This window comes from Euprymna scolopes, chromosome 7, assembly GCF_053919585.1.
Source record: "Euprymna scolopes isolate OS-2025 chromosome 7, ASM5391958v1, whole genome shotgun sequence".
In the NCBI taxonomy this organism is placed as follows: Eukaryota; Metazoa; Mollusca; class Cephalopoda; order Sepiida; family Sepiolidae; genus Euprymna; species Euprymna scolopes.
In genome coordinates this window covers 166,320,367-166,348,259 of record NC_136488.1, presented here as the reverse complement: position 1 = coordinate 166,348,259, position 27,893 = coordinate 166,320,367, and the positions used below count along the sequence as shown (strand labels likewise).

The following is a 27,893-nucleotide window of genomic DNA, read 5'->3' as shown; positions in this document are numbered from 1 at the left end:
ACCTGGCGATTACATAACAATACCATAGTGCTTTCCCTTTTCCCACGACTAGGATCATCAGGAGAGATTAGCTAGAAAATGAATGATTAAAAAAAAAAATTTAATGAAATTCATAGATCAGTTAAACAATTGCAAATGGCTGTTGACTTTCAGCATATATAACGGTTCGTACAGACTTGAAAATTTGGACTTTTGTCTTGGAAAGGCCTTATTTCTATTACCTTGCGAAATCCTTGAAAATGTGGAAAATCTTGAAAAGTGTATTCTTTATGTTCAATAAAAATTTGTCAAAAATAAGATCGAAATAAATACTATAAAATTATTTTTAATAAAAATACCATTAAACTATTTTTTAAATATTGAAAATAAAATCAAAATACATTTTGAAATTGCATCGTGTTATTGTGAATACAAGAGTTACGTCCATTTATCACAAAACTACCTCAGGAAATTTTGTGATAAAGATTCAAATCTCTTTTTATTTTTATTCTCATTTAAGGAGTAGTAGCGGCCGCCATAAATAAAATTACCCCCCACCTCTCTCTAAAAAAAAAAAAAAAAAAAAAAAGGTACTTTCCTTGTGCAGACAAGACTTGTGATGATTTAAAATTAGGCTGGCCAGGCTAAAAAAAAAAAATGAACAAGACAGCAGCCATCTTGGTTGGAAATTCAAAGCTGTAAAGAAAGTTAATGTTTGAGATGGAATAAAAAGCATTCAAAACTACTTAAAAACACCAAAAACGATGCCAGTAGGTTGAAACTGTTATTGGCTCTGGTAACATTTATTTGTTGTATATTTTATTTTATATCACTTTTTTGAATTGCTGTGGATTGTAAAACAAGGTTTTGATTTTGTGCAGTTTGTAAAAAAAAATGTTTTTCTTGATTTGTAATAATTTTCATGCTTTTTTTTTCTGATCTTTTTTGTAGAAAAGAAAGCAATGATCTTCAAGTTATTGATCTAAAAGTAGATAGTACAGAAATAATTCCGAAACCGGTGAAAACATTCTATGAAGCATTCCATAATCATGGTAAGTCGATGTTAAGAATTTTGCTTAGTATTTAACTTATTAACTAGGGGAGGTAATTCTATTCTATTTGCAAAATAAATTTTGCACATCATTTAAGTGGGACATTTTTGTCTAATTCATTCAGATCTCTGAAGACATTTTTGGGGGGACGGGGGGGGGGGTCTAACTGATTAATTCATTAATCCATAAAATGATTTGATCTTAAAAACTTTGGGTAGCAATGGAGGCGGATAAGAACTTGGATGGTGAGAAAATATATTTGAATGGTGCGACTATTGAGGTTGTTTAGAAGTTTTGCTATTTTGATAATACAATTTTGTTATTTTGATAATGCAATTTAAATTAAATTTTGTTAGAAACATTTGTTGTGCATGTTTTTGTTTTTTGCTCGACTGTTTTGTGTTCGCTGAAACTCTTCAGTGATGACATGAGTACCGAGATTTTCTTGGGTGTCTATTAAAATGTACAGTTTTTTATGAATGTTTCCCATTGGTTTATTAGTTTTTCAATTGTTTATATTTAAGAAAAAAATGAATGACAGATTTTTTTTTGTAAAAATAAAAAAAAAAATATAACTTTGAAAAATAAATTAACTTTGAAGCAATTGGTAAAGGATTTTGGTATTTTTTTATAGCTAAAAATTATATTATCTATAATATAATTTTGAAAATGTGTGTGCATGCATTTTTTTGTATGTCTGCCAAAGGCTTTTGGAAGGAGAGGGGGGCGCTTGGAGGGGTCACTAAATCTTACAACTTTTTATATACTGTCTAGATTATAATATGTCCAATTTACAAAACGAGGTCGTCTGAATCTTTTATGTTACAAAATTTGCGCTGTGATTTCATTTTCTCTACTATGTTTGACCTAGAAACCACACGGTCACGTTCGTTTAACCACCTGCTTTTTAAATGTTTAGTTTCACCCTTCCTCACTTCTCTGCCCACATAATGTCGTGGTAAGTTGTCAGGCTATTCGCCTCAAGGCTTCAGGTTCGAGCCTACCTCCCTACCAAATTTTTTTTTTTTTTTTTTTTTTTAAACACCTGGGCACCCTTGCTAGTATAGTCTAAAGAAGCCTTAGGTATTTTCTGAAGAAAAAATGCAGTTTAAATTCCTAGGGATACTAACATTAACATAGCATTTAACTTGCATGCTGCTGGAAAAATCAGCCACAAAAGGGGATTCAACTATATAAGAATGAAAAATGCAGAAACCTTAACTTGAATTGTGGAGAAGAAAAAAATAAGCTGTCTACTATATAGCTGTTTTGGAAATTTAAAACAATAACTAAGGGATCAGTGAATATATTTTAACACAAGTGTGTGGGCAGTTTTTTAGGTATGGTCATGAATTTTTTGACAATCATAATGACAGTTGTGAGTCTGCCGCAGTAGAATACAGGTCGTAGTTCAGAGATGTGGAAATGAATTGCTCAACTGACTAACATGGCCTTGACAGATGTGTACGTTAGGTCAATAGTGTCACACACGCACCCAGCATACAACTAAAATTTACAGATAGTGTCTAAGTTTGTGTTTATTTTAATTTTATAGTTGTGAACCCATGCATGCTCCCTCAACAGCCGCCAGTGTGAGAGACAACGATCAAAAGAATACCACGGAAACAATGTTAGGGTCAATGCCGATATTGTCGAACTGAGACCACGTGGTTTGTCAGATTTGAATAAACTTTAAAGCTTTGTATGGATACAGACTCAACAAACTGAACACATATATTATAACTTTATTTTGGCCTCGACAAATTAAAAATATAACTTTTCTTTTTTTTTCATATTTTCTTGAAACTCCTCATCAAACATTCACAGAAAATTACTTTTGAATTCATCCCACCCGAAATAGAAACAAATGCACAGAGGACAGACACACAGACACATTCAGAAATGCATTAAACATTGCCATATATTGTCTATATGATATAAAAACCAAAACAAGAGAACAAAAATTATAGAAAGTAAGCAGATACTGGAACAGGAAATTAGATTTAGACATGAAAGAATGCTGAAAGAATTAAAGAACAAAAAAAAATGCAGATGATAGGAACCGAAGACAGTGAAACAATTTCTTGTTAAAATTAGAGTAACAAATTTTTTTTGTTTTGTTTTTCCAGAAGCTATATTGGAACAAATTCGTCTTCAAGGTTTTACAAAGCCATCTCCAATTCAGGTAATTGTCTACACATTTGTTTTCCCTATTTAAAAATAAAGATTTTATTTATTAGACTTTAAAAAATGGTTTGATTTTATACTATCTATGGGTAAAGAACAAAAAAAAAATGTAATTAGAAAATGATTGCATATCTAATACTCAATTTTACAAGGTCAAACACTCAGTATTTAAAACTGAGGTCTGGATCTTATCAAATCAGAACTTCTGCTATAACGCACATCTTTTTAGAGATTGTAACTCTATTCAAACATCTATACTGATTTGCTGTCTGTTAAGTGCTCAGAGAAGAGCGGATGTAGGAAGGCAAAATGTATGGCAGGAAGACTTGATTTCATATTTAAACTCTGAAGCCTGTGAACTTTTACAACTTCACTAGTGCCAGCATCTCCTTTTCTCTCTCCCCCCCCCCACCAGCTCATTTGATTGCAACCATGTGGTGAAGTTAAGAAAGACACCAGTTATACCGCCTACAATGCCAGGATGAAACTGTTGTTCAGGTGTCTTTCAAAAGATATAGTGGAAGCCGCTTACTCCAGATTTAAATTCCACTCAAGGAGATGTGATGAAAATTCTCGACTTTTTTTTTTAAAGTGAGCTATGTTCAGGTGTGTGTGTGTGTGTGCAAGGGCCGAGGAGGGGGGATAAAGTAAAGAATAAGTGAAGTAATAATGTTAAACTTCCTAAAAAAGATCGGAAAATTCAAAAAAAAAAAAAAGGATGTTAAACTTCCTAAAAAAGATCGGAAAATTCAAAAAAAAAAAAAAAAAAACAGCGAACAAACGTAAAACTTGTTTGAAAAATAAATCAAAAAAACAAAAAGCAAAAATAAGGGTAAAAAATGAACTTTTTCGGAAAAACAAAAACCACAGCGAAAAGAAAGAAAGAAAAAAAAATGCATAAATAACCCTTCGATTCGGTTAAGTTCATGGTTCGTTTTACCCAGTAGAAATAAAAGAACAAAAAGGAACGTTAAAATTCCATTCCAGTTATTTTAAGCAATTACAAAACGAAATAAAACAGAAATGATGTTTTATGTTTAAGTTTATAAAAAAAAGAAATGGAAAGAATCTTTTTTTTTTTCTTCTTTTACTGTAAAAATGTTAAGCAACGTAAAAGTAAGCGTGGGATAAGAATTAATGTTTGTGGGAATGTCGCTATCGGTTAATTCCGTGGTGTGTTTTATCCAATAAGAATCATAGAACGGAAAGGCACGGTAAAATTCCATTCCAGGTTTTTTAAGCAACTATGAAGTACAGAAACCCGAAACCAGTGTTCGTTCGTAAATGTCCCTTGTGAACGATCCCGCAACAGTGTAAGTGGTGACGGGGGTAGGAGGAATTAATTAGAGAGAAAAGATTTTACTACTTCTATTGATTTTAATCGATTTTGGCAGTGACCTCTCAGCAGAAAAAATATAGGAATCTACGATTATCGAGGAAGTGGAGAGGTAATATGCCTATAACACACCTCAGATATTGTGCTGTAGTTTGTGTATATTACATTTGCATGAAATGTCTTGATTTTTAATCCTATTAAGGTAAAAATCAGAGGGGGAAAAATGAGTTCATTTTATATATATATATATATATATATATGGAGGAGGATAATAATTATCAATAGTTTAAGAATTCCAAATTATATTTTTCATTTTTTAGTGTCAAGCATGGCCTGTTTTGTTACAAGGAAGAGATCTTATTGGAATAGCACAGGTAAGAGAATCTTGTTTTTGTAAAATTTTTCTTTATATATTTATTTGATCCTTATTTAGTATTCGACATAATTTAAAACGGAAATACAGAAAAATCTTTGGATGTACCAACAAAGATGTCATATGCCAAAAATCACTGAAATTGCTCAAGTAGTTTTATTTTTAATTAAGAAAATCAAATTTTATGAGTAACCAAAAAGGGACTTGTGTCGCCATCTTGAAAAGAAGCATGAGCAGATAAGTCCACAATGATTAAAACTTGCAAGATCAACCTGGTAATGCTATTGATTTAACATTAATTGCTTTAAATCATTTAAAAATGATTTTCTGTATAAACATTAATTAAATACCATAATTTTTAAAATATCACATTTTAATTCCTGGGCATAACCAGAGTCTATGGTTATTGAAATATTAAAATACTTTTTGAAAAATGTGAGACATACAATTTCTAATCTGCCTGCATAACTCATGATATATATCAGAAATCCTTGATCCTTTAAAACCTTGATGTTTCCTGAAATTGGCCAAACTTCAATTGTTGTCTTGAATGATTATATGAATGTTGCCAAAATGATTTTGATTTTTATCCTATTTTTAGACTGGCACTGGCAAAACTTTGGCTTTTTTACTTCCTGCCATGATTCACATTTGTGGACAAACGGTGTAAGTAGTAAAATTCAGTGCTTGTTTGCATCAGTTTTTTTGTTTTTTTTTTTCTTTTTAAACTAACGCATTTTAGGTGAAAACATTATTACATACTTGTGTGCCATGGCAAAATTATAAGTTCCTAAAATTATTAAAGAATGGTCCGTTAGAAAAATAATTACAAGTAAAAATGAAATAAAAATTATCAAGTTTTGATGTGGAAAACTTGTGACAAACAAAATAGATAACACTTGATTTAAATGAATAGTCTACCTTCTTCAAACACATTGTCTGTGAATGTAATTATGGTTAATTTTAATTTATTTTTTTATTTTTTTTTTTTATTGATAGTTTTTGCCATGACACGTAAGTTTGTAAAATTTTCACCTGAAATGTTGGTTTATAAGATCAATTAAACAAAAAATCCTTTTTTCTTCAAAGTAATTTTTTTTTTTTCTTTTTTTTTTCAAAATTCATTTTGATTCTTAAATTTTGCAAATAAAGAGATGATTGATAAATGTTGAAATGCAAAACTCAACAAAATAATAAAATTAGGTACTTATTTAGAATCAAACCTATTTAATAAAAAAATGAATTGCAGAAAAATGTGATATACGTTCCCGTTGCAGAACAAAGTCATATTCCAAAAATCACATAAATTGATCAAGTATTTTTTTAGTTAGAAAATTTTTTTTTATGATTTTTAGCAATTTAAATAGGAAAATGTAGCCATTAGAAGGCTGATTTTGATCTGGATAGTTCGAATTGAGTTGTCTTTCCCTTATAAAAAAAATGGCAGATCAAAACATAACTTTTTTTTTTTTCTAAGTTAAAAGAAAAAAAAATACTCTATCAATTTATGATTTTTGGAGTATATCTTCATTCGATATAATAAATTCGGTATGTACGCAAGTTTAAAAAATTTTGTTATCTACATTTTTGTTTCGTAAATGGGTTAAATTCTAAATAAGCACCCAAAATTCTACCAAATTTATACTTTGTAATTAAATTTATGCATTTATGTTTTTTCTCTTCACGGGCTGCGTACTGTTGTTTTGATTCCCCTCTCCCTAGGGTTCCTTACTACACACCCAGGCAACGCAGGGTACCCCTGCTGGTCTAGAATCTAAAAGGCAAAATATGTATGTGTTTGTATGTCTCGTAAAACCTTTCGACAGAAGCAGCAGACTGACAAAATCGGTATCATTTTAAAGCTTGGTCTCTCTGACAAAAGATTGAAAAATTGGCCCAAAACATTAATTCCGTCATCTTCAACTCAGCCATTTTTCACAAGGAAGGGTCAGTTTTGCGCGTCAACATTTTCGCAAGCCATCATCTCCTTTTGATTGACTATCCTTAATTCGACATTATTTTGCTGACAGCATCTTGGGATAGTCAATAACGAAGTCATGTTGTAAGCTTCAATTTTCACGTTCGAGCCCACATAACGGTCTTTTTCTTTTTTTTTTTTTTCTTTTTTTTTTTAATTATCCTCCTTATATATATATATCTTTGTTTTCATTACAACCCACTGTAATGAGAAATCTTTCTACACTTGGTTCGCTTAAACTGGTTTCACATACTTTTTCTTGTTTTTATCTGTTTTTATTTTTTGATAAAGTTAACAGCTGTGTCCAAAGACAACGCTATCTACACCCGGGTATCCATGTTTTTTTGGGGTTTTTTTTTACACCTGGTGGTTGCTCAATTTACTTACTACACCAGCTCTTGACACCTGAGCAACGCCTGGTACCCCTGCTAGTTTTTATATAGAAAAAAAAACTTATGAATTCAATTTTCAAATTACAGACCCCGAGAAGAACGTGAAGGGCCAACAGTTTTGATACTCTGTCCGACGAGGGAATTGGCTCTTCAGATAGAGGATGAAATCAAGAAAATCAAATATGAAGGAATTTCATGGTAATTTTTTTTTTTTTTCTTTAATATTTTCTTGTTTTTAGTCTGGTCAGTGGAGTCGTTTACAGCAAAGTCATTACTTAGTAGTGTATGAAAATTACTTGACTTGAAAAATTTAGTTGAAAATTATATATCTATATCATTAATTGCTAAATAGATAAATTTATAGATAGTTTCCAATGATTGTATAACAAATGTCCACAGCCTATTCGGGAATGCTGATCACGCTCTCATAATGGTAGAAATGGCCTTTTAATTCTCAACCCAAAACTGAAGAGTCATTGCTCAAAACGAGAAGGTATTATAAGAAGGCTGACTGGGAAGCCATCAGGGATCTCATCAGAGATGCCCCACGTAAAATATATTTCTCTTCCCACTGAACATTGTGCAAATGAGACCACTTAATGGTTCAAAACCACTGAATGGTTCAAAACGGCAATTGAAGTACATGTTCCAACGCAGAAATTCTATAGCAAACCCCACTCTCCCCAATGGTTTATTTCTACTTGTGCAGCATACATACCACAGATTTAACCAAAAGAAGTCCAGTACAAACATACAAAAGTATATTGAAGCTAGAAGTAATTTAAGAAATAGCGGCAGCGAAGAGAGAATACACCAAAGCCACCAGAAAACGCATCGAGGTGCAGAAATTAGGAACCCGTAATTCTTGCAAAATCTACAACAGTGTAGTAAATAATGGGCAATCAACAATTCCCCTATTATCCAACAATTGTGAGGTTGTGTGCACGGCAACCGAGAACTCTAACATGTTTGCCAGTCGGTTTGCCTCAAACTCAACATTGAACCCAGCAAATCACTCCCTACCTGACTTGTCTTTGCAGACACACCACGCTGGATTATCTGAAAAATACCCCTTCTCAGGTACATGTTATAAAAAACCTAAGCACCTCAAAAGCATGTGGGCCCGATCTCATCCCAACTGTTATACTAAAAAAAATGCTTTGCTGAGGTTGCTCCAGTCGTCTCCAAACTTTACAACAAATGTCATAACAAATCTCGCTTTCTTGGATGCTGGAAAAATGCTTGTGGTACCAGTTTACAAGAATTCTGGTGAAAGAACTGACCCATTAAATTATCTCCTCATTAGCCTCCTCCCTATTTTTTACTAAAATATTGGAATCCAAAATTAACCCAGCTCTAGTCAATCACCTTACAGCTGCTAAACTTCTGACCAACAAACAATATGGAATTAGGCAAGCCTGTTCTATAGCAGATATCCTAACTGTAATCTCTGAATATGTATATCATACACTGGACAAAACAGGGTAGAGCGGTAGCCCTAGATATATCTAAGGCTTTTGACGGGCATATGGCACGATGGTCTTCTCAGGAAAATCAGCTCATAAGGTATCACTGGACAAATGCTTAACATAATTAAATCCTTCTTAAAGTAAGAGAAGAATCCAGGTTGTCCTCGACGTTCGTACATCTAAACAATGATATAAATGCGGATGTACCTCAGGGGTCGATCCTTGGACCTTTATCATCCTTAATATTCATAAATGACCTCCCTGATAAAATTGTCTCTAAGATAGGTATATTTGTTGATGACACCATGCTCTATAACAGGCACAAAGGGAAAACAAATGAATAAATATCTAAAGCAATGGTGAAAATCCTAGGACTCCAATCCGTAGTGGAATGGGGACAAAAATGGATGGTCACATTCAATGCTGCCAAGACTAAACTGGTTTCCTTCAATAATTACAAGAAACTTTCTCAACCACTAATAGCTATGGCTAAAGATACATTACCTGAAAATACTTTTTTTCAAATTCTTTGAGTTGGAACATACATTGAGAGCATTGCCAAGGCCGCTGCAAGGAAGGTGGGCTCTCTCTACCGTGCTAGAAAGTTACTTACACCTGAAAGTATCCTGTACCTCTACAAGGCTACCATTCACATATGTATGGAGTATTGTCGTCACATTTGGGCTGGTGCTTCCAGGTTGCACTAGCTCAAACTACTGCATTTATATTGGCTCTCTATTGCTCCCACAACAGCGGAGTTACTACCTTTAAAAGCATATCTGAGAAAATTGACCACGCCGTATCTGCTTATTCTTCAGCTAATATTCATGTCTGTGGAGACTCCAATGTTCACAATGTGGAATGGTTAACTCACTCAAACAAGACCAATAATGAGGGAAGGTTCTGTCATGATTTCTCCATTGCTTATGACCTCACTCAGATTGTTCACGAACCAACCCGATACTGACGACCAGTATGCAAGTCTCTTAGACCTCTTACTCACAACTTGCCCTAAACTGTGTTCAGCTTCTGTTCTGTCTCCACTTGGATCTTCTGACCACTCAGTTGTATCAGTTAAGATAAAAATGAAATGTAATAAGTCCCCAGATGTACCTCTCCATCGTACAGTATATCGATACTCTATGGCTGACTGGGATAGCTTCCACAAATTTATATCAGATCTACCTGTGCGTTCCATGTTTAAAAAAGATGTGTCCTCTATAGTATCAAACCTGACAAAATGGTTGATTGTAGGTATAGACCGTTTCATACCCTCGAAAAAATTCCAGCAAAAACCTAACAGCCAGCCATGGTTTTCTCCAGAATGTGCTGCTGCCATTCCACATAGAAATCACTTTTTCCATTGCTTCCAACATAATAGATGTACTGAGACTAAAGCCGCTTTCTGAACTGCCAGCAACCACTGTAAAAAACTAATAAAGAATGCAAGAATTTTATGCTCAGTCCGTCAAGTCCAAAGTAGCTGAGCAGCGGCTTGTTTCCCACCAGTTTTGGCAAATAGCAAACAGAATCCTGAACAGAATCATGTGCTCTATCCCAACTCTCATAAATTAACCTGAGGTAATCTCGTCAGCATCAGACAAAGCCAAACTCTTTGCCAAGTACTTTGCAGCTAATTCTAACCTTTGCGACCAAGGCTGCCAACCTCCAATATTTCCTCCTGTATCAGAAAATACGCTATATGATATACAAATATCTGTACGTGATGTTGCCAAGCTAATCAAAAACCTTGATTTCAGTAAAGCAACTGGCCCGGACAGTATTCCAATTATAGTACTCAAGACTTCAATCAGAACTTGCGCCCATTCTTACAAAACTGTTTAAACGTTGTCTTAAGGAGAATTGCTTCCCGTCAACCTGGAAAATCTCATCAGTATGCCCCGTATTTAAGAATTCAGGTGATCAGTCATTTCCCTCACAGTACAGGCCAATAAGTCTCCTGTGCGTCATGAGTAAGTTGCTGGAATCTGTGTTAAATAGAGAAGCAATCAACCATTTCCGTTCTGCTAGATTTACAGCAGATGTGCTTACAGTTATATCTCATAGGATTAGCAAATCTCTCAACGGAGGCTACCTTTCTAGGGCAATTGCTCTTGATATATCAAAAGCCTTTGATAGAGTATGGCATAAAGGTTTACTTCACAAGATCTCCAGCTATGGTATAGCTGGAAATGTCTTAATTATTAAATCATTTCTCTCTGATAGGTTCATAAGAGTAGTGGTTGATGGGGAGAAATCAGAGGCCCACAGTATTAATGCTGGAGTCCCCCAGGGGTCCATCCTGGGCCCAACTCTCTTCCTGATCTACATCAATGATCTCCCAAAACACATACTTAAATCATTTGTTGACATCTATGCTGATGACACGGCCATCTATGGCAACACAGCAAAGACCGTAAATGACAAAGTTCTCTCTAATTCTCTCTCCTCTGATCTTGAGCACGTGGTACAATGGGGGAAGAGGTGGCTGGTCACTTTTAATTCATCCAAAACCAAGCTTCTATCTTTACATCATCAACGCTCTGATCCCCATCTGGCATCAATTGAAATGGATGGCTCTCGTCTTTGGGAGGCTCCATGTTTTGACAAGCTTCTGGGTTTGAGCTTTACTCCTGATCTGAAATAGAACACATACATCAAATCTGTTGCCAGGGATGCTGGGAAAATGGTGGGATCCTTCTACCGCTCCAGAAGATATCTCACTACTGATGCAATTCTCTATCTGTATAAAAGCCAAGTACGTCCAAGGATGGAGTAGTGCTGCCACATCTGGGCAGGAGCTGCTAAAAACAGCCTATCCTGGCTTGACAGAGTACAAAATAGACTTTGTGGTTTAGTGGGGGATGCCCATTTCTCTTCCCTGCAACCTCTCTCCCACAGAAGAGACGTTGCAAGCCTGTCTTTGTTTTATCGTTACTTCCATGGCAGGTGCTCGTTTGAGCTCCAATCCCTCGTCCCCCCCCCTTGCCAATCGTCTACGAGAAACACCCGTCTGGCTGAAACTACTGTCAATAATTTTCCCCACTCTCTATCTGTGCCTAAATCCAAACGTAGATTCCATGAGCAAAGCTTCTTTCTTAGAACTGCACGCCAGTGGAACTCTCTGCCGCTTGCCTGTTTCCCACCTGACTACAACTTGGACGTCTTCAAGTCCAACATAAACAAACTCCTGACAAACCGCCCCCTTAAGTAAGACACTCTATCTAACCACCCAATACTAATGATTACTACAATACTATCTCATTGATTACTGTACATGCAATAACCCTTATCCCTGAGTGGCCTTCGGGCGGTGAACCTCATGTAAAAAAAAAAAAAAAAAAAATGCCTTGCACAGATTAGTTTAGTATCTGGGTAGATGCCAGATACCTCCAGATTGCAACTGTCCATTGCTTGCATTCAGTATACCGCCATCTGTCTGAAAGAGTGGAGGATTTCGTTATCATAAACACTTTTTTTCAAGCATTATGGATAATAATCAAGGTGTGTTTATGAAATGCAATAATTCTCAGTGGTAGTTTAATTATTCAACTTCATGATTTTCCAGTTTGAAGACCATCGTTACTCTTTAAACTAAATAAAATTAACAATAAATTTTTTTTTTTTTAGTCATCTACATCATAATTCAGGTCATAAAGGGTTAACCTCATCAGGCAAGCAAAATTGTTGGCTGTTTTTCTTTTTCCTTTTCGCTTGCTGTACTTAGCTTAACAAAATAGTTGGGTTACTGTTGATGTAAATTAATTTTTCAGACTAGAATTTTACATGAATTAAAATTTTATTTTCTAAAAGAAAAAATATTTGCATAGTCTATTTAATTTTATTTTATTCCTATTCGTGCACCTTTCAAAAGAATGTCCATCCAAATCTTATTTGATAGAATTATGACTTTTGATTCGAATATTTTTTTTTTCCTCAGCGTTTGTATTTATGGTGGTGCGAGTCGTAGAAAGCAGATAGATTTTGTGACTCAAGGGGTTGATATTATCGTGGCGACGCCAGGTCGACTCAATGATTTGATGAACAGTGGAATTGTCTCAATGAAATCCGTCTCGTTTTTGGTAAGTACAAGCAAATAATAATTAAACAAAAAACTCAAATGTGACTTGTCAATAGATAGAACTTATTTTACTCATGATAGGTCAAATTAAAGGTGCCTTTCATTTTTTTTTTTTTTTTTTTTTTTTTAAATATTATTGAAAAAAATCAATTCTGGTAACTTGATTATGTAGTAGAGCTGACATCTATTAAATGTAGCCACCTTCAGCCTCAATCACTGCCTTGATACAGGTCTGGAACTGGAAGACTTCCTTTTCCACAAGTGCTGGCAGGAGCTCAGCAAATACTCAGCGGATGGTGGCAATCAGGTTGGCTTTGGTGTTGCGGAAGGTCATGTTGGTGATGTTCTCAACATATGACCAACTGAAGTAGTCTAGCTTGCTCAGGTCCGGGTAGAAGGCGTGGCAATGAGGGGTACAAATGAACCTTGGATTAACAAATGAGTTAATTTTCTGAAAAAGGGAGAAGAAAAAGCTATGTTCTAGGTTGACAGTATTTTGCACAAACAGTCAGCAGAGATGGTGGAAATTTTCTGTTTCTATGTCTATCCTTGTAGCCATGTCACTAGTAAGGATGCTGGAGGTAAACGTTTTATCTGGGCTGACGTTATCCGCTTGATAGTCAGGGACCCGAACCTTGGATTAACCACTAAGGAGGCTGTCCTATCAGCAGGTGCAAAATACTGGGGCTGCTGTATTGCCATTTGGTGAATGGATTCTGGATCATGCAGTAGCTTCTGGTGGGGCCTCTCGATGCCATATTAGTGAGTAATTGTTACGGCTTTACCTTATGTTCTACAAAGAAAAAAAATTTCTTTGTTTCTTTTTCTCTCTTGGTTTCCCCTCTCTGTCCTGCTCTAAGTAAGTCTGACGACCTAGTCCACAAATTTCAAAATTCCATCATGACAAGTTTCAAGAAAAAACACACGATTAAACCCGGATCTCCAACTTCCAACGTAGACCCCACCCCACCCCCACGTCTCCTTCAACAGCAGGGGTCTACGTTCTAACCTTCCAGAGGTTGAAACCCAATTACAGGAGACTAAACCAGACCATTTGTTTTTAAGCGAAACTGGCATTGGACAGACTATTTCCCTAGATGAGTTCATAATTAAAGGAACTCTAACTTAACTTCTAAATCTGATCCCCAAGATCGCCATGGGCATGGAATATGTGTCTATATTAAAGATGGCTTTCCATGTGGTAGGGACATCTCCAGAGAAGATCCTAACTTACCCTATATGTGCTTCCGGGTTGCTTTAGCTCACACTACTGCATTTATATTTACTCTCTATCGCCCCCACAACAGCGGAGTTACTACCTTTAAAAGCATATCTGAGAAAATTGACAAAGTCCTATCGGCTTATCCTTCAGCTAACATTCACGTATGTGGAGACTTCAATGTTCACAACGTAGAATGGTTGACCCACTCCAACAAGACCGATGATGAGGGGAGGTTATGTCATGATTTCTCCATTGCTTATGACCTCACTCAGATTGTTTACGAACCCACCCGTGTGCCCGACCATGACGGCCAGTATGCGAGTCTAATAGACCTTTTTCTCACAACTTGCCCTGAACTATGTTCAGTTTCCATTCTGTCTCCGCTTGGATCTTCCGACCACTCTGTTGTATCAATTAAGATAAAAATGAAATGTAATAAGTCCTCAGACGTACCTCTTCATCGTACAGTATATCGATACACTATGGCTGACTGGAATAGCTTCATACATTTATATCGGATCTACCTGTGCGTTCCATGTTTAAAAAGGATGTGTCCTCTATAGTATCAGACCTGACAGAATGGTTAATTGTAGGTATAGCCCGTTTTATACCCTCGAAAAAATTCCAGCAAAAACCTAACAGCCAGCCATGGTTCTCTCCAGAATGTGCTGCTGCCATTGCGCACAGAAATCACTTTTTCCACTGCTTCCAACATAATAGATGTATAGAAACTAAAACCGCTTTCAGAACTGCCAGTAACCATTGTAAGAAAGTAATAAAGAATGCAATAGAGTTTTATGCTCAGTCCGTCAAGTCCAAAGTAGCTGAGCAGCAGCTTGATTCCCACCAGTTTTGGCAAATAGCAAACAGAATCCTGAACATTCTTATTTAAAATTTGATCAAAATAGATTACATAAATTTGATTCTAGAAATTTAAGACTCAAGGGGTTGTAAGAAGAAATTGAAAATCTTAATTTGTTTCTAATGACTCTAGGTAAATTTTATGTCTCCCTTTAATGCTCCTTAAAAAATGCTTTCAAATACTCCAAAGAAAATATTAAAATGTCACAATAGTTGGTGTCTGAATTTTTATAAATACTGTTTTCATTCCTGTATTTAAACCAGGTATAGTAAAGGAGGCACGATATTAAAAAAAAATAATAAGAAATAAGGGGGGGGGATAGAAATTAAAATGTACAAAATGGTTAGGAGAAAATGGATAACGGAGAATTTTGAGTAAATGTATAAAGCAGAAAATTTTAAAATGTGAAATATATTAAGCATTACAAAGTCAATATTTTCCAGCATTATGTAGATTTAATAGACTTATTAGCAAATGTTAAAGTTTGGTCTTATATAATACTATAATGCTTTGTAAAAATAAATGTTTAAAATGAGATATTAAGCAATATGGAAATGATTGTTGAATTGTATAGAAAATATTTTTATATCATTTTTTGTAATTTTTTATTTTTCAAGCAAAATGCTAATTACTATTTTTTCTTTTTACTCTTTTAAACGTATCTTTGATTGAATTCACTTTTTTCCCTGCAACCTGATGTTGCTAGTCTCAGTCTTTTCTATAAATATTATGGCATCTGTCTGATCTATTCCTTGCTTCCTGTGTTTTAGCTCGTTTGATTCATTGGTCTAGTGGTCTTCATCAATTCACTATTTTAATACTGTAAAATAGTATTTTGTAATACAGCTTCCTATTCCAGAAGCTTCTTTCTAAGAATTGTGGACGTGTGCTACTCTCTCCTTGCTAACTATTTTCCTTATATTTAAAACCTTGGTCTTTTCAAGACTAAAGTCAGTGGACATTTTCTGTCTTTTTAACATTCATCTTTTGTTCTTACATCAATTGGCTCCACACCTTGTCTGGAACGTTTTTCATCAAAAAAATAGTTTAGAGTTGAATGTCAATTTTATGTGTGAAACTTTACAATCCAAAAAAGTAAAATGTTATTCTTTCCACTATTTTTCTCCTCAGGTACTTGATGAAGCTGATCGTATGTTGGATTTGGGATTCGAACCACAAATTCGATTAAGTATGTTAGATATACGTCCAGACAGACAAACGGTCATGACCAGGTGAGCATTATTTCTTTTTAATGTAAATGATTTAATTTTTTTTATTTGCAAAGCATAGTGAAGAATTGCTTAAAAGGACCAAAGAATTTAAAAATAATATCAAATAGTATCGGGATGATATGTACTTTTTTTCCTCAACATGAAGAGAACAAAAACGGGAGTAGGAGAGCATCTTTTTCGGAAAGGAAATTAAAATAGTTTCTACAAAGAAACCACTAGATCTTTTTGTCAATTGATACGGGTAGCAGCATGTCGTGATAAGAATTGGTAGTCAGTTGTGTGTTCACACAAATGGTTCACAAAGCAAGGGAGTATTTAACATTTTAATGTGGCCGTTTATACTTACTTTAATAATTCATAAAAATAAAACAGGAAATAAAAACATTTCACTTAAGTCTTTCACCATCATCCATCTTGCCCGATGGACACCTTTTTTTTTTCTTCCAACCGCATGCCAGCCACAGCCGACCCATTTCTCGCTTTCCACTTTACATGTCTATTTTCTTTGATTCCTGACTTTGTTTTCCTCCACCACATGGTACATATTTTTTCTTTTTGCACACACTTTCTAATTTGCATAAGCATATTTTTCTGCTGCTGCTGCTAATCTCTTCACATGCTGGTGCTATTTTCTCACACTGTTACAAGAGTTTTTGCTAGGGTTTGTCTTCTGTGAATAGGTATTCCAGCATCCGATAAAGGTATGTCGATGTCTTTCTAGGATTTCTAGATCTTTTGTAAAGGAAGGGGGGGGGGCTTTTGTTTCATGCTTCCATTGTGTGTGTGTATCGAATCGTATTGATGATTTGAATAGAAGTCATGGCAGAATAATTTCTGTTGCATCAATTTTTAATATTTTTTTCTTTCACTGTTTCGTTGCATGCAATGATGAGAATGATACGATGGACAAGTCTTAAAAACCAGTTTAATTCTCATGATCCCAGAATAAAAATTAAATCTTGGTATAGGGAGATTTGTGCAAGACGGGCTACTTTGATGGTATGGCTACGTTGAAAACAAAAAATGGATAAGTGTTTTTAAGATATAGAACAGCTGAGGTAGCAGGTTCAGTTCAATGGAGGAAGTGATTAAAATGGACTTGAAAGAAGGATGAAGACCTGGACAGAAATAGGTTAATTTCTTCGAGCCATGCAACACATCAAATATGATAGTAAGGAATAAATGAACTTTAGTGCATTTTATTTTCTGGTTGTCAGCATTTTTGCTTTTCCAATGAAAATCACAAGTTTTAATGCTCATTTCAAAATGTTTCCTCTTGTACGTAATTAGTGATCGTGCAATATAACTATTCATGATGGCTAAAATGAGATTCACCAGCTCTATTGCTAATAGTCAATACAAACTATTGCTAATAGCCAATACAAACTATTGCTAACAGCCAATACAAACTATTGCTAACAGCCAATACAAACTATTGCTAACAGCCAATACAAACTATTGCTAACAGCCAATACAAACTATTGCTAATAGCCAATACAAACTATTGCTAATAGCCAATACAAACTATTGCTAATAGCCAATACAAACTATTGCTAATAGCCAATACAAACTATTGCTAATAGCCAATACAAACTATTGCTAATAGCCAATACAAACTATTGCTAATAGCCAATACAAACTATTGCTAATAGCCAATACAAACTATTGCTAATAGCCAATACAAACTATTGCTAATAGCCAATACAAACTATTGCTAATAGCCAATACAAACTATTGATAATAGCCAATACAAACTATTGCTAATAGCCAATACAAACTATTGCTAACAGCCAATACAAACTATTGCTAACAGCCAATACAAACTATTGCTAACAGCCAATACAAACTCTTGCTAACAGCCAATACAAACTCTTGCTAACAGCCAATACAAACTATTGCTAATAGCCAATACAAACTATTGCTAATAGTCAATACAAACTATTGCTAATAGCCAATACAAACTATTGCTAACAGCCAATACAAACTATTGCTAACAGCCAATACAAACTATTGCTAACAGCCAATACAAACTATTGCTAACAGCCAATACAAACTATTGCTAACAGCCAATACAAACTATTGCTAACAGCCAATACAAACTATTGCTAACAGCCAATACAAACTATTGCTAACAGCCAATACAAACTATTGCTAACAGCCAATACAAACTATTGCTAACAGCCAATACAAACTATTGCTAACAGCCAATACAAACTATTGCTAACAGCCAATACAAACTATTGCTAACAGCCAATACAAACTATTGCTAACAGCCAATACAAACTATTGCTAACAGCCAATACAAACTATTGCTAACAGCCAATACAAACTATTGCTAACAGCCAATACAAACTATTGCTAACAGCCAATACAAACTATTGCTAACAGGCAATACAAACTATTGCTAATAGCCAATGCAAACTCTCGACTGTGCTATTCATAAGGACGTTGTACATATTGTGTTTAAAGTAGAATTCATTGACAAGTGCATGTGATACCCAACACCAAACAACCGTGCACATTTTCAAAAAGTTTATTTTTGGTAATCTCAATTCTTCAGATTACTGTTCTCATTTTGAGCGTTATTTTCACGTTTCAGTTGATGTAACTGATTTTCTTCAAGTGTATCTGTCGAACTCAGGACTCTTGACAGAATTTGGAACGGAACCCTTTTATTCAATCCACAGGGGTGGCTTGCTCTTGTTCCGAAAACCATGATTGGGTAGAAATCCTAAGTAATTCACAATTATATTTTGAATGTTGTTGATACTGAAGATTAAACTTCAGAAAAGTATAACTTTACAACTGAGTTTTACCAAACACAGGTGGCATAGTGGTTTAAAGTATTTGGTACAATTCAATTGCTGGATTAAAGTTTTCTGTTAGAAATTCTGTGCAGGTTCCAGAGTTTGACAGAAAAATTCCCAGTTCGACAAGATACACCTGAAGATCAGAGGTTATATAGACTGAAACCTTGCGAAAATGATACTCAAGATGAAAACGGTAGTTTGAAGATTCCAAACAATCCAAATAATCAATCCTCATCTAAAAAAAATTCAGAAACATATATTTTCCACTCAGCAACAAACGGGACCAATAGTGCGATTCAATTACACGTGACCAGTTATGTTTTTGACTCATAATTTTGTATGCTTTGATTCGATACTAAATGTTGTATTGTTTTCAGTTAATCAATAGAAAATTTGTGTACATAATGTTGAAGCTGCATTAAAAATATTGTTGCTTGACTGTGAACAGTATAGGCAGTATCCATGTTAGACAAATGCTGTTCAGTTCCTATTTACAATGCCTCCCCACAGACACCAGGGTCGTTTTTTAATGTGGAAAAAAGGAACAAAAATAAAAATTATCTCAGTCGTGTACAGTTTGTTAAAGCTTTACATTCATCCAGTTGTCTGGATGCATCCTTAATGTTTTATGACACAAGACGTCCATGCCTTTCCAAAATATTCTGAACTGTTTATTTTCTGCTTCACTTTTGATTTTCAAACCATTTCTTTACAAAAAATCATAACTATTACTCTAATAAATTCTATCAGAAAGAAGTTTATGCATTTATTATATAAAGTTGTGTGTGTATCTTTGTCCAGATGAATAATAATAATTTAGAAAAAATTCATTCTTTGACTGTAAACTGGAGCAGATTTCATCAGAAGTGTTTGTTTATTCAGCCAATTTATGTACTAACGGGAAGTTTTTTTTTTTTTTTTTTTTTCAATCAGGAAGTTACTTCCCTTAATTCATTCCTCAGGGAATCTATAAAAAGGAGTTGTGTGTGTGTGTGTGTGTGTGTGTGTGTACAAAGAGGAATGTGTTGGGTGGAGAAAAAGTGGGTAATGGAAATCGAGGAGGAAACCAAGAGATGATAGAAGTGTTTCATGTTTGTCCTGGGCCACACCAGTTTCTCTTATTTTAAACTAGCAGAATTACCTAAAGATTGAACTGAAAGTTGAAACCTATGGCAAAGGCCTGGGAATTGGTACGTCGAAGAATTTTATTCAGGAAGAAAGCACAATTCGAAATCAATCAGTGCATAAAACTATTTGATGCCACATTGGATTCTATTTCTATTGAATCGAAAACATTTGTTTTTCTTGTTAGCGCCACTTGGCCTCCAGCTGTCCAAGAGCTTGCTGAAAGATACATGACTGACCCGATCCAAGTTTATGTTGGAAGTTTAGATTTAACTGTAAGTTGGAAGAAAATTTCATATTTAAACTTTTTTTTTTTTTTTTTTAATCAGACAGATCATTAAAATGGATTTGTGTAATATTTTTTTTTTTTTTTTCTTGCCAGACATTAACCCATAATCTCATATATTCAAACTGAGAGATCGTTTAAGATTCTAACAGTCCTTTTAATTGCACCCAGTATGAGTTCTCATATGTCATGAATGTTGATTTTTTTTTTTTTTTTTTTTTTTTTTTTTTTTCACAATATCCACGCATTTCACAAAAAAATTTTCCCTTTTTGGTTTCCCCCCCCCTACCCTCCTCCCCGACAAAGGAGAGATTGGACCTAGTAATTCACTCCTGTTCATTTGTTTGCACGTTTCTCAATAACCAAACCTTGAATTTTTTTTAAATTTTGCACAAACTTTAGTCACAGTGAAACTAAATTTTTGCTAGAACGGATTTTCCAGGATAACTCTGGTTGCCCCCAGCGGCATTATAGGGGTGAAATTGCCTCAAAATTGTTCATCCGTTCATTTGTTCACATTTTTCTCAATAACCAAGCCTTGAATTTTTTTTTTTTTTTTTTTTTAATTTTGCACAAACCTTAGTAATGGTGAAAGTAAATTTTTCACTCATGGTTCGATTTGTTTGTTTTACAATGAAAATGTTATTTTAAATTTAACATGACTGAAGTAATGTAGCTTACGAAGATGTTTAGCCTTTTTTTTTTTTTTTTTTTTTTTTTTTTAAGAAAATGTTTTTAAATAAGTTTTGCATTCAAAATATTCATTCCACATTCTTTTAGCCATTTGATATTGTTTTGTGCCGTATTTTGTAATGATAGCTGAGCAGATTTACGATATGTCAACAATTTTGAATACAAATGAAGCTTTATCTTTCATATAGATATGTATACTTGCGCATATGACTGATGTACCTGGCATTGTTCAACTGTCAAATATCTCCTAACATTTAATTACAGCTAGTAGCTATCTTGCATTACTTTGAGTCTGGGATGATAGAAATAAGATCATACAAACGAAAAGTTTTTAAAATGTGATTTTTATCGGTGCTTATTTTGTATTACGCTTATGTTTCAGGCTGTCCATAGCGTCTGTCAGAAAGTTGAAATTTTGGATGAGGATAACAAGAAAGATCGGGTAATTTTTATTTTTTTACACATGAGGCATTCGTTTTGTTTCATTTTTACATTTTTTTTTTTTTTTTTTTTTTTTGAACGAATAGTCTAAAAATTATACTTTCAATATTTAAAAACTTTCTGGATTGCATCATTGATATTGCATGATATAAGAACATTAAAGTTAGAATCATTTATCAAAACATTTGGTAAAAAGAATTGCCTCTTCTGATTTTGAGATCTGAAATTGATGAGCAATTCCTCATTTGAACGTAGGGATGTACCAATTAATCTGGTTTTCTAATGCTGATTTACCAGCAAATTTTGTTGTCATAAATGAACCTTCAACCATTATGGCAACTAGTTTCTGCTGGAAGTATTTTGACATCAATCTCAAGAATAAGAATACAGCTGCTTGCAAGTTATGTCAAACCGTCACATCAAAAAGTGGTAAATCAGCAAAAACTATTATGACTAATATGTTAGACCATCTTAGAAATGTTCACCTAGTGGAAGGAAAAGGTGCAGATAAGAAAACGAAACGCAATGAATGTTCAGGGACAAACATTGCAAGAACAAGTGAAAGCAACTATGAGCCTTCAGCAAAACGCCAAACTACTATAGAATCAATATTGGCCAAGAAAAAAATTTGGGATATTAATGACCACGGATCACGAGATCCATTATCTGATTCATGATTGCTGTTGATATTCAACCCGATATTCTGTAACAGCTGATATTGGATTTAAGACTTATTGCAAAACTTTGTCCAAATTACAGTATTTCATCAAAAAAGTATTTCACTGAAAAAAAATTCCAAATATATTTACAAAAATAAAAACAAAAATTACAATCATCTCTTGTTGAAATTAGCATTTCTTTAACTATAGACATTTGGACAGCTGCTATAAATAATGCTCCCTTTCTGAGTTTGACAGGTCATTGGCTTCAAATGACTTTGAACAGTGCAGAGCTGTGCTTAGAGTTGTTCCATTCCCTGGTGCACACATAGGATCAAGAATAAATGAAGAATTGCACAATGTTCAAGATGAGAATAAAATCTTCAAAGTTTCTTAGGCTGTGTCCTGAGAATAGAGAAAGTCTAATGTTTCTACATTATAACTTTAAAGTATTCAACTTTAAATACTGAGGAGACTGAGAGCAGAGGAGGCAGGCAGCAAGAACAGAAGAGGAAGTAGAGCAGCAGCAGGTGCAGAACTTATTGATTTAAAGAATTACAATTTGTAACTTGCAACTGAATTTTACCAAGTATTTTATCCACTACAGCGGACAATTCTAGCATGAATTTTAGTAGCTTTAGTAGTTTTCTGGGTGTACAATGTTATTATAAATTTTATCCTCTTCTGGAGATAAAAGGTTTGTTATATTCAGCTAGTGTACTTCCTAACTTACGTCATGGCGGCTACCAGAAGCAGTGACAAGGCAAATCAGTTCCTTCACTTTTATTGTTCTTCAGTATTTCTATTGTGAAATGATTTATTAGAATAAAATAGAGGAAAAGGATATTATTGAAAAGTATACAATAAAAAAAAAAAAAAAAAAAAAAAATTATACAGATTAAAATAACACTATCTTTATTTGCACTTTTAATAACAAAATTAAAAAATAAGATTTTATTTCAAATTTTATGAGAAATGTTTATGAAATTATAAAAATATACTGTTCATTTTTTTATTTTATTTAAAAAAAATATTTTCTTATTCGAGTTTATATAATGTTTTGGAAAGTATAAAAATAAAATTATTAAAATCAAACCAAGAAAATTTCAAACATCATAAAAAAAAAATTAAAAAAATATTGAATAAATAATATTCCCAAAATAGTTTTAAAAAATTTTTTAAGTGTTTTCAATAATTTAAAAAAAAAAATTAGAACTAATTTCAATAATTCTTAATTAAAATAAGGCCGAAAACTTTTCAATGATTATTAAATTAAAAAAAATGATTTGGAAAAGCATAAGAGTACATGCACATGGGAAATATAAGTGTGAGGAAAAAAAAAAAGCAAGGGAACTGATTTGGCTTGTCACCACTTCCGGTAGCAGCTACGCCGTAAGTTAGGAAGTACATTAGTTAACTATAACACTCAGTGTGGGTGATACTCAAAAATACAATTGCAAATTACTTCTATCCAGTCATGGCTGACAAAACAAGAGAATGCTACTTCTGTGGATTAAATAAAGTGTTCCGTTCAAAATTCTGTGCTGATTTGAGTTTGACAGAAAGATTTCCAAGTTTGAAAAGATACACAATGAAGAAGGTTGTAGGTTGCATCAACCAAAGCGTGAAACTAAAACTCAAGATGAGTTTAAATAATACAAATAATTAATCCTCATTTCAAAAATTCACAAATGGAATGAATTAAAAAGTTCTTGAAGTCTTTTTAAAAAAATCAATTCTCATAATTTTAAAAGATTAAATATTTGCTTGTTGGTGTTGTATAATATAGCATGTCTAAAAGAATGTTTGCTGTCTAAATATATCTAAAAAAACTTGGATATTTCATAAAAAATGTTGAAATCAGGAAAATACAAAAAAATCTCTAAAATATTTTAAGTATTTAAAACGCTAATCCATTTTTTTTCTTTCATTTTAGCTTTTTGATTTCATCTGTAATGAATTGACCCCAGAAGACAAAGCGATTGTCTTTGTAGGCAAAAAAGTCACGTGAGTTTTTTATTTTCAAATTCCAACAGTTAAATTTGATATGACGTTTTTGAATTTTTTTAGATGAGGGTTGGTTATTCATATTATTTGGATTCATCGGACTACTGTTCTCATCTTGAGTGTGATTTGAAGATTCAATTCTGTGTAGGTGACCAAAAAAATACAATTAAAAATTACTTAGAACATCTATCCAGTCATGGCTGATGGGACAAGAGCATGCTACCCCGTGAAGTAAATAAAGGTTTCGTTTGAAATTCTGTTCAAATTTCTGAGTTCAACAGAAACCTTCCCAAGTTCAACAAGAATATACCTAAAGGTCAGAGGTTACATCGACCGAAAGGTGAAAATCATTCAAGATAAGAACAGTAGTCCGATGAATCCAAATATATTTTAAATTTGATGTTTACATTTTTTTTTTTTATTGGAATCACAAACATGTTTAACCAAAAGTTGATTCAGAATTATTTATATGATATTGTACTTTTTCCTTCCTTTGTCCATAGATAAGCCTTTAGAAAAGACTAAATCCAAATTGATGGAGACCTCTAAATCAACAAGTCAGATGAGTTGGAGCAAAGGAAGCAGGGAATAGATCAGACAATATTGAACACGTCACAATAGTATTTGTAGAAAAGATTGAGACTAGCAACATCATGTCTGAGGGAGAGGTTGCAATTTATCAGGACCCTTAAAATGGGACGGATTCAAATTTGACAATACTCCGTGCATGGTCTGCTAGTAGATTTGTAGAGATAAAGAATAGCCTCAGGTGTGAGAAAGTGTTTAGAGTGGCAAAACAGATTTTATGAAAAACAAAAACAAAAAAGCAATGGATTTTATATGTGAACTCGAAAGATTTGACGAGAAAGAAAAACCGAGAAGGTTTAGTCGATTTCTTGAGAGCAGAACCATCCATAAGAATCTCAGGAAGAAAAGGGACATCTGCAATTGAAAGACAGTAGTTGAGTCTTAACAGGATTAAACGAAACAAGCCATTTCTTACCCCAATCCATAATAGAACCCAAATCAACTTCTAAATCAACTGATCTAAAAAAGATGGATGAGAAGCAATACCAGAACAGAGGGTTGTCATCAACATGTTAACTTTTTGAATAATATTCTCTTTGCAGTGCATGATTGAGTTTTACAAAGGGAAAGGGAAAAAAAACAATAACATTAATGTTTGGTGCATTTGAAGTCAGGAAGCAAGTATCTTCAGACAGGGAAGTGGAAAAGAAAAAAAAAAAAGAAAACGGCACAATTGTTGGTTTGGCTTGCAGAACATGATTGAGTTTTGAAAAGAGATATAGTTTTTTTTGGTTTTTGTTTTGTTGTTTTTTCTAACTTCCATGTATAATGTGTTTGAGTTGGGAAGCCGATATCCTTAAACAGCCTAATCTGGTAGCACCAGGCCAAAAAAAAAAAAAAAAAAAAAAGACAAGACGCGTTGCTTTACACACTTGGTCCACCATTTACAATTTGGAAAGAAACTCACATGAGGCCGGTTTTGTTTGATATACCCAACAGATGGTTATATGAATTCGGACGACACGCCATAGATTACAAATTTTTATTGCTGATGTTTCTTCATTCCTTTTTGAACAAACATCTATCAGAATATAATTGAACTTTCTGGCTTTTTTCATAACAAGTTTATAAGAGATTTAAAATTAAAGTTTTGTTATCCTCGAGTGGCCTCTTGATCTTGATAAGTGGTGATGCCTGTGTAAAAAAAAAAAAAAAATACATCCTTTATTTTCTTCCAAAGTTATTGTTTCAGTTTGTTTTAATAAAAAAAATTTTCTTTTGAATTTCCCTTTTCTCCATTTTTAGGGCTGATGATATTGCCAGTGATTTAGCAATAAGTAATATTGCTTGCCGGTGCATTCATGGTGATAGGTAAGACTTATTCCTTTTTTTTTGATCTTATTATTCAGGAAATAAGCAAAACCAACAAATGTGGATATTCAGGAAAATTTTTAGCTTGGGATTTTTATCCTCAGGTCCCTCAAATTAACGGATTAAATGATCCAATCCCTCTTGATTTTGCGGTGAAAGTTTAGTTCTGTGCAGTTCTAGAAGATCCACCTTTGCCTTTTCTCTTTGAGAAGAGGTTAGTTTATTGCTAATTGCCTGAGGCACCCATACCAGGGAATGCTGACAGAGCTGCTCAGGCACTTTCTGTAGGTCACCCTTCGTCGGGTGTGCTGGCTTCTCAATACCACTTTTCGACCTTGGTGTCTAAGTTCTTGCAGTGAGAGCAAACTAAAAACCTTTTAAAATTATTTTCGTTTATACGTTAATTTGACGTAAAAACTCAAATCTTCTATTGAGTTTCATATCTGTTTTACATAGTTTAAAAAGTTTATTTAAAAACTAACTCTGGGCAGGTCTTTGTTTCTCACTCTCTCTCAAATCCAACCATATCATTTCAATTGCCAACTGACCCTGCTAGCTCAACTGTTCTACATTTACTAAGCGAAACGCTCTCCTCCATTCTTTCAATGTGACCAATGAAATTTGCTTGTCTGCACACGTTTTGCTTCATTTCATCATCAACTACTGAATGGAATTTGACAAATGGAGACTCGTTGGAAATGTAACTGTTTTTATGTATTTCATCCATTTTTGTATGAAGCTAAATTTAGTAACATCAGATCCCATGGCAGTAACCAATCATGCGAAAGACAACCAGATGAACATGTGTAAGAAAACAAAAAAAAATTTCTTGTGTATAGTATTTACAAGAATTGTAAAATTAGGGATGCTGAACCATTTGCGTGCGTGTAACTCAGAAACCTAACCTTGTAGGGATTACTTTTAAAAAAAAGTTGCAATATTTGGTTATAAAAATGATTACAATGTTGTGCTATAGAAATTAGTTATCATTATAATATTCAGTTGAACATCCGTTTTACAGGCTGGCATATATTGGACAGTTTGTAGAAATTGACTTATCAGATCTAAGCTTGCTTTAAGAATCACATAACGTACCCATCATATCATTCTAATATGATTTCTCTCCATGCAACACATATCCTCAACCCTCACCAGGTTTCACTTCCATTATCGAACTGCATGCATGTCTCATAATCCCTTCCTTTGTTTGACAATGGTAATGCTCTGCTGGTTAGTAATGACAGAAGTTTCTCCAATTTATACTCCATCTACTCTTAACTCTTGCTATCGTACCATTATCAGCTCATCTCTATGCTCCAATGGTATTATCAAAATAACAAAACTTCTAAACAACCTCAATAGCCGCACCATTCGAATATCTTTTCGCAACATCCATGTTCTCATTGGTCTCCATTGTTATCCAAAATTTATGTTAAGAGCAAGAATTTTTTTTTTTTTTTTTTTTTTCCAAATCATTTTGTGGATTAACGAGTTAATCAGTTAGATCCCCCCCTCCCAAATGTCTTCAAAGATCTGAATGAATTAGACAAAAATGTTCCCCTAGTTAATAACTAATACTAAACAAAATTCCTAGAATCGACTTATAAAACTATCTTGGATAGTTTCATGATAAAGATTTAAATCTGTCTATTTTTGTTCTCAATTATAATTTAATTCGAGGGGGGGGGGCACATAGGGAAGGTGTAGCAGCAGCCGCCATAAATAAAATCACCCCCCCCCCCCCCAAAAAAAAAATACTTTCCTCGTGTGGACTTGAATTTTGCCTGAAGAAGGCCTTGAAAAACTTTGA

The 27,893-nt window shown here is 33.9% G+C and overlaps 1 protein-coding gene across 5 annotated transcripts in view; it reads left to right on the top strand.

The window, feature by feature from the left end:
* The window catches only part of LOC145280128 (putative ATP-dependent RNA helicase DDX43), a 114,504-nt gene that overhangs the window by 80,623 nt on the left and 5,988 nt on the right, over positions 1–27,893 (top strand). For all 5 annotated transcript variants that reach the window (XM_080131895.1, XM_080131893.1, XM_080131894.1 and 2 more), the window contains 11 exons: positions 931–1,031; positions 3,161–3,216; positions 4,875–4,928; positions 5,529–5,593; positions 7,385–7,495; positions 12,707–12,848; positions 16,063–16,163; positions 20,286–20,373; positions 21,460–21,519; positions 24,114–24,184; positions 26,018–26,083. In XM_080131895.1, the coding sequence (XP_079988021.1) occupies positions 931–1,031; positions 3,161–3,216; positions 4,875–4,928; positions 5,529–5,593; positions 7,385–7,495; positions 12,707–12,848; positions 16,063–16,163; positions 20,286–20,373; positions 21,460–21,519; positions 24,114–24,184; positions 26,018–26,083 (915 nt within the window). The remainder of the gene's footprint in view (positions 1–930; positions 1,032–3,160; positions 3,217–4,874; positions 4,929–5,528; positions 5,594–7,384; positions 7,496–12,706; positions 12,849–16,062; positions 16,164–20,285; positions 20,374–21,459; positions 21,520–24,113; positions 24,185–26,017; positions 26,084–27,893) is intronic.